This window comes from Piliocolobus tephrosceles, chromosome 4 (genome assembly GCF_002776525.5).
Source record: "Piliocolobus tephrosceles isolate RC106 chromosome 4, ASM277652v3, whole genome shotgun sequence".
Classification (NCBI taxonomy): domain Eukaryota; kingdom Metazoa; phylum Chordata; class Mammalia; order Primates; family Cercopithecidae; genus Piliocolobus; species Piliocolobus tephrosceles.
In genome coordinates, this window is record NC_045437.1 from 64,337,237 (window position 1) to 64,353,299 (window position 16,063).

General features: G+C 37.9%; 1 protein-coding gene across 1 annotated transcript in view; it reads left to right on the forward strand.

Annotated features, from left to right (window-relative positions):
- The window catches only part of CDC20B (cell division cycle 20B), a 57,352-nt gene that overhangs the window by 36,122 nt on the left and 5,167 nt on the right, over positions 1 to 16,063 (forward strand). Inside the window, 6 exon segments of the mRNA XM_023210536.1 lie at positions 3,104 to 3,220; positions 8,033 to 8,229; positions 9,264 to 9,358; positions 11,329 to 11,554; positions 15,774 to 15,786; positions 15,789 to 15,898. Of these exon segments, the coding sequence (XP_023066304.1) occupies positions 3,104 to 3,220; positions 8,033 to 8,229; positions 9,264 to 9,358; positions 11,329 to 11,554; positions 15,774 to 15,786; positions 15,789 to 15,898 (758 nt within the window).

Sequence of the window (16,063 nt, forward strand, 5' to 3'; positions counted from 1 at the left end):
TGGCAAGGTCTCAAATATAAATGTGAACAAGGAGACAGAAATCCTCAATGCTAAAGTAGACGTCTGTTTTTATGGCTTGTCCTTTTTTTTTTTTTTCTTTTTTTTAGATGAAGTCTTTCTCTGTCGCCCAGGCTGGAGTACAGTAGTGTGATCTTGGCTCATGGCAACCTCCACCTCCTGGATTGAAGCAATTCTCCTGCCTCAGCCTCCCGAATAGTGGGGATTACAGGCCTGTGCTACCACACCTGGCTAATTTTTGTACTTTTAGTAGAGAGAGGGTTTCACCATGTTGCCCAGGCTGGTCTTGAACTCCAGCCACAAGTGATCTGCCCATCCTTGGCCTCCCAAAGTGCTGGGATTATAGGTGTGAACCACTGCACCTGGCGTGTCCCAATTTTTTATTAAAAATATGTTTTGGGGCTGGGCGCGGTGGCTCATACCTATAATCCCAGCACTTTGGGAGGCCAAGGTGGGTGGATCATAAGGTCAGGAGTTTGAGACCAGCCTGGCCAACATAGTGAAACCCCTGTCTCTACTAAAAATACACACAAAAATTAGCCGGGCGTGGTGGTGGGTGCCTGTAGTCCCAGCTACTTGGGAGGCTGAGGCAGGAGAATTGCTTGAACCTGGGAGGCGGAGGTTGCAGTAAGCCGAGACCGCGCCACTGTACTCCAGCCTGGGTGATAGAGTGAGACTCCGTCTCAAAAAAAAAATTTTTTTTTTTTTGGAAATTTTCTTTTAAAAAGTATGTAGATAACACATAAATACACACTTTCAACTTCTAAATACAAGGGTGTCCAGTCTTTTGGCTTCCCTGGGCCACATTAGAAGAAGAAGGATTGTCTTGGGCCACACATAAAATATACTAACAGTAAAGATAGCTGGTGAGCTAAAAAAATAAAAAAAAAATCACAAAAAAATCTCAAAATGTTTTAAAAAAGTTTATAAATTTGTGTTGGGCTGCATTCAAAGCCCTCCTGGGCTGCATGTGCCTTGCGGGCTGCAGATTGGACAAGCTTCTATCTAGAACTTTGTGCATATTTATTCTTCAAGTGTCTGTTTCTCAGCAGTAAAAAGGGGAAAAAATTGAGTTAGATGCATAAAAATAGGCACAAAATTTCAGGCCTTCTAAATGTTCTTTTGGGGGTTTGGGAAAGTATGGTTGGGATGAGAGTGTGCACCTTGTCTTTTCCTTAGAATGATATTTTCTTAAAAGCAAAATAAAATGTGTGGGGACATGTCTTTCCTCAGCTCTCTCATCTTCTTTTGTCCTAAACAGCAACAAGCTTTTGTTTTTGTAGGGTGATGAATATTTGATTTAGAATAAAAAATATATGTTCTATGAAGCCAGAGATAATGTACCTATATTATTCTGATATTTTAGGAGTCTCTCTCTCTCTCTCTCTATACACACACACACACACACACACACACACACACACACACACACACAAACTGTATTATTTAGATTTGTTTTAGGTTCACAGTAAAATTAGGCAGAAGGTGCAGGTTCCCTTATATCTCTTGTTACATATGCACAGCCTCCCCCATCATCGACATCTCCCACCAGAGTGGTACATTTGTTACAATCAATGAACCTACATTGACACATTATTGTCACCCAAAGTCCATAGTTTACATTAGAGTTAATTCTTGATGTTATGTATTCTATGGGTTTGACTGATGTATAATGACATGTATCACTGTTATAATATACAGAATAGTTTCATTTTCCTAAAAATGCTCACTAATTTGTCTATTCATCTGTCTTGCCCCTTCCCATAGAAAGCTTTTTGCTGTATCTATGGTTTTTCATTTTCCAGAATGTCATATAATTGGAATCATACAATATATAGTTTTTTCAGATTGTCTTCTTTCACTTAGTAATGTGCATTTAAGGTTTCTTCATGTCTTATTTTTTATTTTTTTTAGAGACAGAGCCTCACTCTGTCACCCAGGCCAATGTGCAGCCATGGTAGCATTGGTGCAGCCATGGTAGCATTGGCCTCCTGGCTCAAGCGATCCTCCCACCTAAGTCTCCCAAGTAGCGGACTACAGGCATGGGCCAGCAAGCCCGGCTAATTTCTATAATTTTTGTAGAGACTGGGTTTCGCCATGTTGCCCAGGTAGGTCTCAAACTCCTGGGCTCAGGCAATCTGCCTGCCTCAGCTCCTAAAGTGCTGGGATTGCAGGCGTGAGCCACCGTGCCCAGCCCCAGGAGTTTTTTTGTTCATTCTTTGGGTATTGATTTTTTTTTTTAAACATTGGTGATACTTTATCAGCAAGCCTAAGTATTTTTAGTAATCTTGCAGTTTTGCCCTCAACTACAGGTTTTCATAGCTAACACGGAAGCAGGAATTTATGAGTAACAATTTGGTTTCTTGGTGTAGCATTGTGAAGTTCTCATGCTTTTATCAGAAGCCATCTGGTCATAGACACCACAAGTCACCTAGGTGGTCTTGGTTTCTTTTGATTTTATAATTCTTAGTTTGATCACAAGCTGAGTGGTTGGAGATGAAAAGACAGTGGCCTGTGGTTTGAACTTAGTATGGTCTTTTGATGAGAACTGAACAAAAGATAGAATACTGACCTTAGATAGTCATGGGTAAAATTAACCAAAAGTAGTAAGTCTGTGTGCTCTGATACTGAAATATTGAGAGAAAGAGCTAAAATCAATGAATCAATAAATATTTATTGATGAAGTCTCAGAGTAGGGCATAGGTGTACCAGGTAAGTCTTGATGTGGAAAAGCAAAATTCACTTTGGTTTTAAAATCCCAAATAACAGAAGAAATATTCAAAGCATGATGTAGTATCTCTGTGTACTCCCCACAAGATCTGTCTTCTTCATTCAGGTCTGTATGCATGTGCTTTTTATTAGAAAGTGTTGTTGAAAAAAATTTTAATATTCTTGTTTAAATTAATACTGAAGTACTCTTCATTTCCTTCCTTCCCTGGCTCTTTGTACTGTAGTTTTATCATAATGACTACTTATTTTCCACTTAATTAAGCTTTTCCACTTTATGTTATTTCTTAACACCCACAATAACAAATATTATATTTTTAGGATCACAGAGCTGTGTAGAAGTGTTTGTTTCTTGTAGGCTGCAAAGATGGAGTCAAAGATAAATCCTTCCATCTTAAAAGGTCCAGTGATATGAACAATTCCATACTCCAACCAGAGGTGAAGATTCATCTTACTGGTCTTCGAAATGACTACTGTAAGTTATCATTTAGATTGGGAATTGAAAACTTGAAATGACAAAATGCATCCTGTGCTTGGTATAAACTTGAAATTTGATTAAACCAGATGGCCTTTATGCCTCGTATCCAAATAGTGTAACATCCAAATATGGCTAATATACTTGACTTTTCCTGGTGCAACTTTCATATTCGCGGATGGGTATTGTTAATGTTGGCATGGTGTGGGAAATATACATTTTATGTTACTGTATTAGAATTGTACTAATGATGGTCTATTCTTATGCATGTATTTTAAATATGGGTAAATTGAATCAGTCAAACAACTGCATTGGGTCTACTTGTTATATGCCCAGCTTGTAATCTAGTTTGGAGGACGGGACTAACTGACACGGAACTGATACCATATGCCAAGGTAGATTATAAATAATAAATCATGGGATATGAGGAGTTATAAAGACTAGAAAGAGCTTAGTGAGCTTCGGTGTTGTCTAGAAAGACGTTGTGGAGATATTTATACTTAAGCTGGATCTTGAAAGATTGTTAGAACTTGGAAAAGTATAGAGGAGAAGGACCATTTTTGGTATTGTTAACAGCATGAAGAAGGCAGAATGTTGGTAATTAATGACATTTAATGGCAATGAAGAAGATACATTGGGGACTGGTGAATAGGTGGGTACAGATTATGGAGAAAAATTTAGAAAGTTAGATTTATTTTGAGAGTTGTTGACTAAGAGAAACATCAAAGGAAAATTCATGGCAGTGTATGCAGAATGCACTTAGTAGGAAAGAGCTGCCAAAGAGTGAAGGCTTATTTTTCCTTCATGAAGAAAAGAAATGGGATGAGAAATGAATTCATGATTATTCCAAGTTTTTGAAGCAGGAGAAGGGTGGTGTCACTGAGAAGACAGATTGGCAGAGGAGGTGATTTGGAGAGGAAAGACTATGCTTGAATATTATATTAAAGGAGACAATGAGACATAGAAGAAGCTTGGCAGATTATTTGAAACGAATGCTGGTAGTTGAAAGAGGATGGACTAGCCTGTAGGTCAGATGATTATAATTGAAGCCAGGAGCCAGTGTAAGCTCCCTAGGTGAGGGAGAGAGAAGCAGAGGGAAGGGGCCTGGGCTCCATGGAATATCTACAAAGAGGCATGAGTTGGAAAAAGCAAAATCCCTAAAGGGAACAGTTCTGTATCTTCCTATTCTTTCAGCTCCTTCTCCAAAAGAATTTATTGTCATGACCAACTAAGAAGGATGCATTTTCAAAAAATGTTAAAAAACTGTTACACTCATATTAAAAAGAAACAACTTTTGTTCCCATTTTTCCTTTAAGCCACAGCCCTTTTTCTTTCTTTTCCTTTTTTTTTGAAACAGAGTCTTGCTGTGTCACCCAGGCTGGAGTGCAGTGGCTCACTGCAGCGGCTCACTGCAGCGGCTCACTGCAGCCTCCGCCTCCTGGGTTTAAGCAATTCTCATGCCTCAGCCTCTTGAGTAGCTGGGCGTGTAGCTACAGGCATTTGCCACCATGCCCGGCTAATTTTTGTATTTTTAGGAGAGACGGGGTTTCACCATACTGGCCAGGCTGGTCTCGAACTCCTGACCTCAAGTGATCCGCCTGCCTTGGCCTCCCAAAGTGCTGGGATTACAGACGTGAGCCACCATGTCTAGCTGCACAGCCCTCTTTCTTTCCTCCCTTTGACAGTAAAAGTTTCAAAACATCTTTATACTTATAATTTTCCATTTCTCTCCCCATATTGTCTCAAATCCACACTAGTCAAGTTTTAAGTCTCATCATTCAATTGAAACTACTCTTCCAAACATTACCAAAGAACTCCTCGTTGTTAAATCCAGCAGTTACTTCTTAGACTTCATACTGAACCCTAACAACTATATTTGAGACAGCCGATCAATCTCTCCTTCTTGATATCCCACTCTTTTGGGTTTTGTCCAAGAGTGTCTTTTTGTTCACTCGTTCTCATCCTTTTTTGCTGATTTGTGTTTCTCTTCCATTTCCCTGACCTCTAAATGTTGGAGTACCCAAGGCCTATTCCTTGGACATCTTTTCTTTTTTTACTTTGGTTCTATTTTAATTGATCTTAGCTTTTTGGCTCTATCTCTTTGTATTGTATTTTGTCGTCATTGTTCTAGGGATTACAATGTGATTTAAACTTTCTTAGTCTACATAGAGTTACTATTGTACACTTCACACAATATATAAACATCTTGCAATCATGTAGGTCTCTCAAATTCCCCACTGCTTTTTAGGTTACTGTAGTTGTCATGTATGTTTGTTTGTTTGTTATTGTTTTTTGAGGGAGGATCTCACTCTGTCACCCAAGCTGGAGTGCAGTGGCTCAGGCTGGAGACTGTAGAGGCTTACTGTAGCCTCTACCTCCTGGGCTCAAGTGATCCTCCTGCCTTAGCCTCCCAAGTAGCTGGGACCACAGGCACATACCACCTTGTCCAGGTAATTTTTTGATTTTTTGTAGAGATGGGGTCTTACTTTGTTGCCCAGGCTGGTCTTGAACTCCTTGGGCTCAAGTGATCCTCCCACCTTGGCCTCTCAAAGTGCTGGGATTACAGGTGTGAGCCACTGTGTCTGGCCTGTCATGCATTTTGTATTTACATACACTGAAAACCGTCCAATTGTAAGCATTTTAAAATTGAAAAAATATTTAAATAGCTTAAGAGGAAAAAATGGCTCCTATGTTTACCCAAATATTTACCAATTTCAGTGTTCTCCTTCATTTCTGAAGATCCAAGTTTCTCTTTCATATAATGTCCCTTTAGCCTGAAGAGCTTCGTTTATCAGTTCTTGCAGATTAGGTCTGTTGGCACAGACTTCTGTTAGATTTTCCATCTTCCAGTTTATGAGATTTTTGCTGGATATAGAATTCTGAGTTGAAGGATTCATCACCACCCCCTACCCCCAGCATTTAAAAGATGTTGTTCCATTGACTGTGGCCTCCATGGTGTCTGGTGAGAACCCCATGGTCATCTGAAATCTTGTTATCCTGCTTCTAAGACCTGACTCTACTTACACATGTTAGATTTTTGGATATTATTCTACAATTCCCTGAGGCTTCATTCTTTAACAAATTTTTTCTCCACATTCTTTAGGTTGAATACTTTCTGTTATCTATATTCAAGTTTACTGTTTCCTCTATCACCTCTATCCTGCTATTCAGTGTATCCAAGGAATTTTTCAGATATTATATTTTTCCATTTTAAAGTTTGTATTTAATGGTTTTTGTATATTTGATTTCCATTTTAGAGCTTTGTTTTATGATTTCTATTTTCTTAGAAAATACTTTTGGGTTTTCTGTTTATCTGCTAAAGCTTCATATAAAACTTCATATGACTTTTCATTCATGTGTGGTTTTCTTCACTTCATGGAGAATATAATGGCTGCTTTAAAGTCTTTGTTTGATAATTTCTATACCTAGGTCATCTTGGAGTTTTCATCTATTGGTTATGTTTTGCCTTTACATTTATCCAGTAATTTTGAATTTTGTCTGGATATCGTAGATGTTATGTTATAGTCACTGGATCCTGTGGAGAATGTTGATGTTTTCCTCTGGTTGATGTTTTTGTTCTAGTTAGGTTCGTATTTTAAGTTTTGTCTTGCCATTTGTGGGTGGTGTTTCAAATCTTAGATCAGTTTCTTTAACTTTGACCATACTGGTTTGGGTCTGTATCTCGTACATGTGGATCAGAGCCTAGACTGAGACTTGTATGGATGTTTCAAATCTCAGTTCGTTTCTTAAAGCCTTTGCTAAGCTAGTTTGAGTCTCTTCTGCATGTAAATGATTTAGGGGTAAGGCTGAGATGTGTGTGAATTAATATACTCACACTCAGAGGATCCCTTTCTTTTGACTTTCTCATGTCTAGGACTTTCCCCTCATACTGGTATCAGTTCTATGCCTCAGGCTCTATTTCCATGGTTTCTCTGACCAGAAAGATGGTGTCCTTTTTATCAGAGTCTTTGCTGGCACTCTATGACTGGGGCCTGTCCTTGGGGCAAATGTGTGAAAGAAGAAAAGTGGGAAACTCACCCCCAGCCAGGTTGCTTCTCCAAAGTTTGACTCCCTTACTTAGTTTACTGCTTTTTCTTACTTTCCAGGGTCTCCAGGTATTTGTTTTTTAGACTTCATTCAGAGTTTATATTTATCACAGGGAGGGAATGTATTGTAGAGGTTTAAACTACTGTAGGGAAACTGGTGTGCTACTTAGTTTTATACTGTTACGTGTCAGTCAGGAGTTTCTGACTGATAAGAAATAAGATAGGGTATATTTTAATAAATTGTCATACAAATATGTTTTCTCTTAGCAGTCAAAGGTTTCTTATTAGTGTAAGCTATAGAATACTGTTGAGAACATGTAGGTATCATACGTGAACCACCGCCTCTTCTAGCTGGGTGGTGTTTTTGGTTAGAAATGATGGTGGCATCTCCCTTATAGATATCCTAGGTCCAAGGGTGTCTCCATAAGCATTATATGCTTTTAATTTTTAGTGATCTGTTAAGTGAAGTCTACATGTACTAATAATGGTAGATGAATCTGCCAAATTCTTTAAATGCCTCTAAATAAGTATATTTCAGTGTAAATAATAAGCATTATTGCTTATTAGACTGTAAGTGTTGACACCAGATTCTATTCCAGTTTTCATTTTTGAACTTTTAAGGATTTTCTTAGTTCCATGTTTCTGTTTTCCAACTAACCATGGAATGGTATTAGTCTTTTCCCCCTACCTATAAATAAAGTTGTTTATTTGAACATGTTTTCATTTGGCTGTATAATTAGCCTAATTTGAAGTGCTTTTCTTACAGATCTGAATATCCTAGACTGGAGTTTTCAGAATCTTGTTGCCATAGCCCTGGGCTCTGCTGTATACATCTGGAATGGGGAGAACCGCAATGGGATTGAAACCATAGACTTAAGTCTCACTTGTAACTATATCTCTTCTGTGTCCTGGATGAAAGAGGGAACTTGCCTGGCAGTTGGCACCAGCGAGGGAGAAGTGCAAGTACTGGCCAGTTTTTTTTTCTCATCATGTTCTCTGTGTATTACTACACTATAATTGACTTTTAATAATAAGTTAATGTAAAGTAGAGAAACTAGGAGATGACATTCTACTTTTTTTTTTTTTTACTGAATGGTTTTTAATGAAGACTTAAGGGTACTCTGGTTAGTTTCCACCACAATCTTTCTGTCATGTTTAAAAATATATCTTCGCTGAAACTAAAGTTGGGCTTGTAGAATTTCCAGTTTTGGAGCTTTGGAGAGAGGAAGACACTTTCAGTTCTCCTTTTCACCTGAAGCCATGATTAGGAGCACAGTTATAGAAAATGAGTGAATTTTTTTTTCTGATAGGCTCTTTGAAATGGGGATTTATTGAGCTTCCATCAGTCTATCTAATTTCTCATGTATCATTATTATTATTTTTTATTACTAACAGAATAAACAGTATCACTCATGTGCAAATGATTTAGGAGGGCCACAGATGGCTCTCTCACTGCTTTCTCATCTCTGCAATGATAATGAATGCTATGAAGTCTATGTCATAATTTCTTCTTACACCAAAGTTGTCATCCCCCATGGTGATCAGAATATTATCTGTAGCTGGCAGGAAAGGAGTCTCTTAGCAATAAGTGGAATTTCTGATTCTAGGAAGTATCCGGGTACCCACATCTTATTAATACATTTGTTGGTAACTGTAGGTAGATTTCCAGATTTATAATTCTCACAATTCAGAAGGAGCTAGAAATGTGGTAATGATTCTCAACCCTTGGCTGCACATTGAATTCACCTGGGGAGCTTTAAAACAATTGCCGTATCCCCAGGTTCTACTCCGCCAACTAAATCTGCGTCCGTAGTGGTACAGACTCCCTAGCGGATTCTAATACACAGTCAGAATTGAGAACTGCTGGCTAGAGGTGCTGGGTTTTCACTCAGTACAAAAACTAACAATATCAACAGTAATTGGCTCTCAGGCCTTTGAGAAGACAGTGGGCTGTGAAAACTCCAATGCTACATAACTCTCCTTGTTCATTTTTTCAGTTATGGGATGTGGTAACTAAAAAGCGACTGAGAAATATGCTTGGTCATTTGTCAGTAGTTGGGGCTCTGAGCTGGAATCACTTTATCCTCAGCAGGTAAGAAGTGTCTTGTTGGAGACAGTTGTGTTTGTATTAACAATTGATTATGGGGCCTGAGTGAACAATTATAATATTCAAAACCTAAACTGATCAAAAATAAAACAAAATAGGCCATTGGACTTAATATCAGGTATGATCCCACCCTCTCAGGTATTCAGATCTGCTGGCGATAGAAGTGTCTTGGTGCCCACATGTACCATGTGTGCCTTCTGCATGGGATTCACTAAATTGTTCAGATAAAATGTGAAACTCCCTTCAAACAAAAGGTTTCTCTGTGCTAAGTAATAGGTACTAAAGGGATATTGTGCTGAAATCAAGTATTTATTGCTATCAGTATCTATACTATGGAATATGTTGAGCTCTCTGGGGCACATTTCCAATTCACAGACCCACAGAAATGATGGCAGAAGAAACCTCGTAGATTATCCTGTTCAGTAGTTCTCAAACTTGAACATGCATCACAATCACCTGGAGGGCTCCTCAAAACGCAGATTGCTGGCTTCACTTGGGGGCTTCGGATTCATTAGGTCTTGAGGGGCTGATAATTGGCATTTCTCATTTCCCAAGTGATGCTGCTGATATATCCCTTTGAGAACTAATGATTTAGTTTAACTGCTTCTTTTTTAACCGGAAAAATTAAGTGACTTGTTCCTATGAGCCTACATAACTGGTCTAAGTATATACTGCTTTTAATCATAGCCTTTCATTTTCATATTGTAGTTCTTAAGATTAAGGTAGGCTTAAGTTAGATAAATCCCAAAGACTTTTAAAATGTATATAAATAATTTGATGTAAACTTGAGATTTGAATATCTTGTGATTTTGGCCATACTTAAAACAACTTAGTTATTGCAGTCTCCTTTGTATGTACTCAAACTCCTTCCTATGTACTCAAACTCCTTTTCTAATCTGCATTGTTAAAGTTTAGTTTCATTAGCCATGAGGAAAATGAACAGATCCCTTCTTATAATAATAGCAGCTAACATTTTCAGACTACTCTGTGCCAGGCACTGTGCTGTACTTTTTATGTGTGTAATTTCATTTTAATCACTGCAGTAACATGATAAGGTGGTCTCTTATCCTCAATTTTGTTTTTGCAAACGAGTAAACTAAGACACTAGCCTGAAGTCACGTGGTTAGTAAGCGACAGAATTGGGATAACCCAGCTGGTCTGGCTCCAGAGCCCATATTGTTTATCAGAATGCTGTTCAGCATTGCATAGTTTTAAATAATGTGACACTGGACTTTGAGAAATGTCTGAAATAATTGTGGAACATCATTTACTTACTCCTTAGAGAAAATTAAATTAATCTAGAAAGAGTTCATTATCTTTGAAAAAGTGATGTGATCTTTAGTTTAGTTGTTTAGTTTCACATCAGTGAGCATGAATAGAAACATTATCCACTGATTAGGAATCATATTGCAGTTTGCCGTGACATTCAATTGATTTTAAACTTCTTTTACATATTAGTGCCTTTAGCAAAACTAAGAGTGGATCTATAGGTTAATAGGAATCTACTGTTAGAAAATTATTTCCTTTTTCTATGTTTAACATTTTACTGTAAATATGTACTGAAACCATTTCATTGAGATACTCTGAAATATTCAAAGTTGCAGAAAAGTATTAATATTTCCTAGGTCCAGTATATAAACTACTATTTGAGAAAATCTGGTAATCTCAGCTTAATTTTCCATGGCTGCCTACATCAGATTAAAGTCATTAGAAACATCTATCAAAGGATACTTTTAAATCTAGACTTCAAACTCTGCCAGACAAATCAATTTCACTTGTGAAAAGAATCCTCCAGGCAGAACACTCCATCCTTATTAACCCAAGGAATCTCCACCTGTGTTTTGAATCTGTCCTGGGGGTCTTTCAGACGTTTTACTTTGAACTATGCTTTCCTCCATGTTTTCAAATGTTTATGTAGCAACAGGGCTTAATTTTTTTGTTATGTAAACTCACAGTGGGTCAAGACTGGGGCGTGTTTATCATCATGATGTTCGGGTAGCCCAGCATCATGTTGGAACACTTCGCCACAAGCAAGCTGTGTGTGCTCTGAAGTGGTCACCGGATGGCAGGCTGCTTTCCAGCGGCTGCAGTGATGGACTGCTGACAATATGGCCCCACGACCCAGGTGCCAGTGCACAGGGCCAACCGCTGAAAGTCATACCCCAGTCTACAGCAGTCAAGGTAAGAAAGTCAGTAGCTTTCTAGGTTTCCTGTTACTCAGAGGCCACTGGGTATCCTTCACATATAAAAAGAAAATCATTAAGCCAATATTTTGAGGTTTTTCTTTCTCTAGAATTTGCTTTGGAGTTTGTCATCACTCTCCCGAAAGACAACGTTTTTATGCTTCCCACTGGTCAGATTTTTTAGTTGTAGGTGACTGAAACCAAAGTCAAACTTATACTTAAGCAAAAAAGTAAATCTATTTTTTCATGTAACTGTGGAGTCCTGGGTACATACGGCTGGTTTTAAATATCAGCTGGATCTAAGGCTTTGAGTAATGTCATTTGGGCCCATCTTTTTGGCTCTTGGCTCTGCTTATCTCTGGTTTCATTCCTCCTTCAGACTTCATTTTCTGGGCAAGATGGCTTTTGGCAGCTTCAGATTCAGATTCTTCCAGATGGGTGCTGGATAAGAAGCCATCTTTCCTTATAACTCTGGTGGAAATGTGCCAGGGAGGACCCTAGTCTGCCTTTGGTCACATTCTCATCTCTCAGTTAATAATTGTGGCTAGAGAGATGGGCATACTGACAGGCCTGGGTCACAAGCTCACATGTAAGGAAAGAGACCCATTGTCAGAAAATGGCAGGGTGCTGTGAAGTTAGATCAATGCTCCACCGTGTTCTGCATAATTATTTATTTCTCTGACTGTTAAATTCTTATTTCTAGTAAAAAAAATCCATACTTTCCTTCTTGAGGAGTTGGTGACACAGATGTATGTCTTGACCTCAACATAGTCCCAGAATATATGTCACTTGCAGAGCAAAGAAATGGTTCTACCTTATTAACGATAAGCAAATTGGTTACAAGAGTATTTAAAAGTTATTACAGGGCTTCCTAATATAGGATGATGTATGTAGTGACTACTGCCACTACATTGTGCTGCCCTGAAATTCCTGGCTTGTGGTTTTTCATGTCTACAGGATATTGAGAATGATGATCAGTCCAAATTCCCACTATTCATTAATTGAAAAAAAGTAGGCAAAATGTATGTAAAATATTCTGTCTGAAAACAACATACAAAAACAAAACAAAAAAATAGTTGAAAACCCAAGCCAAGTAAGACAAGTTACCTTTTTAAATGTCTTGTTGTCAAAAATCTAATGCATTGAACTACTAAATGGGAGTCCTCTTCACTAAGAAAGAGTTTCTGGAAACCAGAGCAAGCCAAGCCTCCTGGCAGAGAGCACCTGGGGAATCACTGAACAGTCACCAGTCATGTCTCTTCAGTCACCAGCTAACCAACTGGTGGAGCAGGAGACTTTGCAGGTTGACATCTGTGTGATTCCTCTCATGGTGTAGCTTCTAATTTTGCCAAAATATTTATTATAAAAGCTATCTGGAACAGTAGGGTATTTAAGAAAATGATTATTAATAAATATAAAAAATTATTATCCATCATATGGTAAAACTGGGGTCCGTGGGCTCAGGGGAATTTCTGAGCCTCTTGAAATTGCAAAATTATGTTTTCTGTGAAATAGCCCACTTCTCCAGCCTAATCAGAGGTGGAGAATTGTTATTTGAAAAAGACAAAGCAGGGAACTTTAACTTATGATATATATTGTAGATATTTTATTTTGACTGAGAACATCACATTCACCAGATTTATTAAACTGTACATTCATTCACCATATGAGATGAAGGCCTTTACTTTGAGTGTAGGTAGGCTGATTAGAATTCCTCATTGTCTTTCTTGTATGAACTATAACCATATTTCATTGTTCAAGGTTTCTATTTATAGTATCTGTCTGATTATCTATTGCTGTGCAACAAATTACTCAAAAATTTTGTGGCTTAAAACAATAATCATTTCATTATCTTTCATGGTTTCCTGGGTAAGGATTCTGGGAAAATGTCATCTGAGCAGTTCTGGCTCGGGATCACTCATGAGGTTGCAGTCAGACAGCATCAGAAGCTAAAAGTGCCAGGGGCTGCACCAGTTGTTTGCCGGCTGGCTGGGCATGCTCCTTCTTGCAATTTGCATCTTCAAGTTGTGTGAGCTGATTTGGGTTTCCTTACAACGTGGTTGCCTCAAGCCAGTTGGAATTTGTGCTTCAGGGAAATAGGTCCAGTGCTTCAGAGAGCAAGGTGAAGGTGGTAATACCTTTTATTAATATAACCCAATTTTGTAAGTCATGCAGTGTCACTTGTCACATTTATTGGTTCCAGGTTAGTCACAAGTCCCCCCAGATTCAAAGGCAGAGGAATTAGATTGTACCTATTGATGGAGGGAATGGGCAAGGCTTAGAAGGTCTTGTTGGATGAAAGACAGTGTTGTAGCTATCTTTGGAAAATACAATCTGCTGCAGAATCTTTAAAGTAGAGTGATGCCAGGTGCAGTGGCTCATGCCTGTAATCCCAGCACTTTGGGAGGCTAAGGAGGGTGGATGGCTTGAGCCCCAGGGAGATCAAGGCTTCAGTGACCCCTTGTGGTAACACTGCACTCCATCCTGGGCAACAGAGTGAGACTGTGTCTTAAAAAAAAAAAAAGCTTCCAAATTGTTTAATTTAGTTCATAGAAGTAACAATCATCTTTAGTCCAAATAAAGTAGGTGATTTAATTAAACATTTACATGTGATTTGATGAAATCACAGTTATAATAACAAGTTCACCTGTTATAAACAGGTTTGGCAAAACACAGTGGGCTCTATAAACCTACAGCTTAATTAGTGGGAGCAGAAGTGTGGAGCATTCTAGAGAACAGAAGATTAGCATGCTATGGGTGCAAACAAATATGTATTACAGAAGGAGAGGAGAACTTTGGTAAATTTAGCAAGTTGGTTAAATGAAGGATGAGAGGAACTATTGTATATTCAGATGTGTGTTTTTTAAAAATGGACTCAAACTTGTAAGAAAAGCATTAAGATGTAGGTGCTTAAATGGCAAAAAAATTCACATGGTGGGAAATGCTAGAGGAACATAAATACACAGAAAAAAGTTCATTCTTGCTAAGAAGAAAATAAATTACCCTTATAATCTGTTTTATAATTATTATAATTTCACTAGATGTAAAATAACATTTTTAACTTCATGTAACTTTAGCCAGGGTGAAATTAGTATACTCATTGGATGCTGGTGCTGTAAAAAGTTATAACTGTTTGGAAAATTTTATGTCAACTCTTTTGAATCTTGGAATTTACTTAAAAAATTTGTCAGAAAAAAAAGACATGTAGAATATATTCATTACAGTGTACTTTATGAGAGCAGACAACAAATAAAACACATGCACAAAAACAAAAAATTATACTCCTTTCCAAAAAAAAGCAACCCAACCCAATACAAATAAAACCACAATACAACAAAAAACAAAACAGGTCCAGCATTAGCAGAACAAAAATTAATCAGGATATAACAACATGATGGAATATTATGGGATTGTTAAAAATTATAATTGTGAAAAGTATATTAAAATGTGGAAAAGTGTTTATATGATAGGTGGAAACAACAGAAAATAATCAAATAGTATAAACACTATATTTGCTACTTTATAAAATATTTTTACATGTAGAAGAGAAGATGCAAAAATGAGGGTGGTTACCAAGGTGATTGATAAGGATACACAGATACATATAATTGTAGTATTTGTTAAAATGTCCTTTAAAGTGATTGTTATTAGTAATTTCAATTACCAATGTAAATGTGTGATACTAAATCCTATTTTTTAAATTAACTATAATTATAAATAAATAGAAGGCAATTTTATTTTCTGAACTGCCTTAAGATTTGAAGTGCTTGAGACTTTTGAGTTGTGAGCAATCACATATAGTTCTCTTTTATCTGACCACTACCTGGAACATAAGGACACAGGTAGACAAATCAGAGAAAGCCTGCATTTTCAGAGCCAATTTGCAAGGGCACATGTGAACTACTCCAGCAGCAGATTTTTGCCCCATAGTATGTATTGCATGTAGCTTTCCAACTGTTATTGCATAGTCTATGTTAAAAAATCCACAATTGTTATCATAATTTGAGTCATGTTAGGTATCTTCCCTTCCAGAAGTGACTGCTAGTACCTGAGGAGTAATCTCTGGGGGTGTAGTTGCTCCTGCCTTTGGATAGCAGGCCCAAGAGAGCTGTGACAGGTGCAGACCTGGGGACTTGCTGCTTACTTAAGTGCATCACATTCATGAGTGCACCTTCTTTGAAGCTGACCTGTCTGTGCTATTATGTGAAACTTTAAAGGCCATGGATTGGTGTCCTGGCAGTCTGGGGTCCTTGCCATTGGAGGAGGAATGAAGGATGGATGCTTACACATCTTGGATATAAATGCTGGGAAGAGCATACAGACCCCAAGCACAAACTCACAGGTTAATATCTCCTCTGGGCTTCATCTTCATTTCAATCTTCTGGATTCTTGTGAAAATAGTTTATGACAGAGCCTATGCCCCCAACAAGCTCTCTTTCTCTATTGAGTCCATAAGGAATTTGAGTTCCCAAGAGTTTCTTTTATTGTAAAAACCTCCTCATTTGTG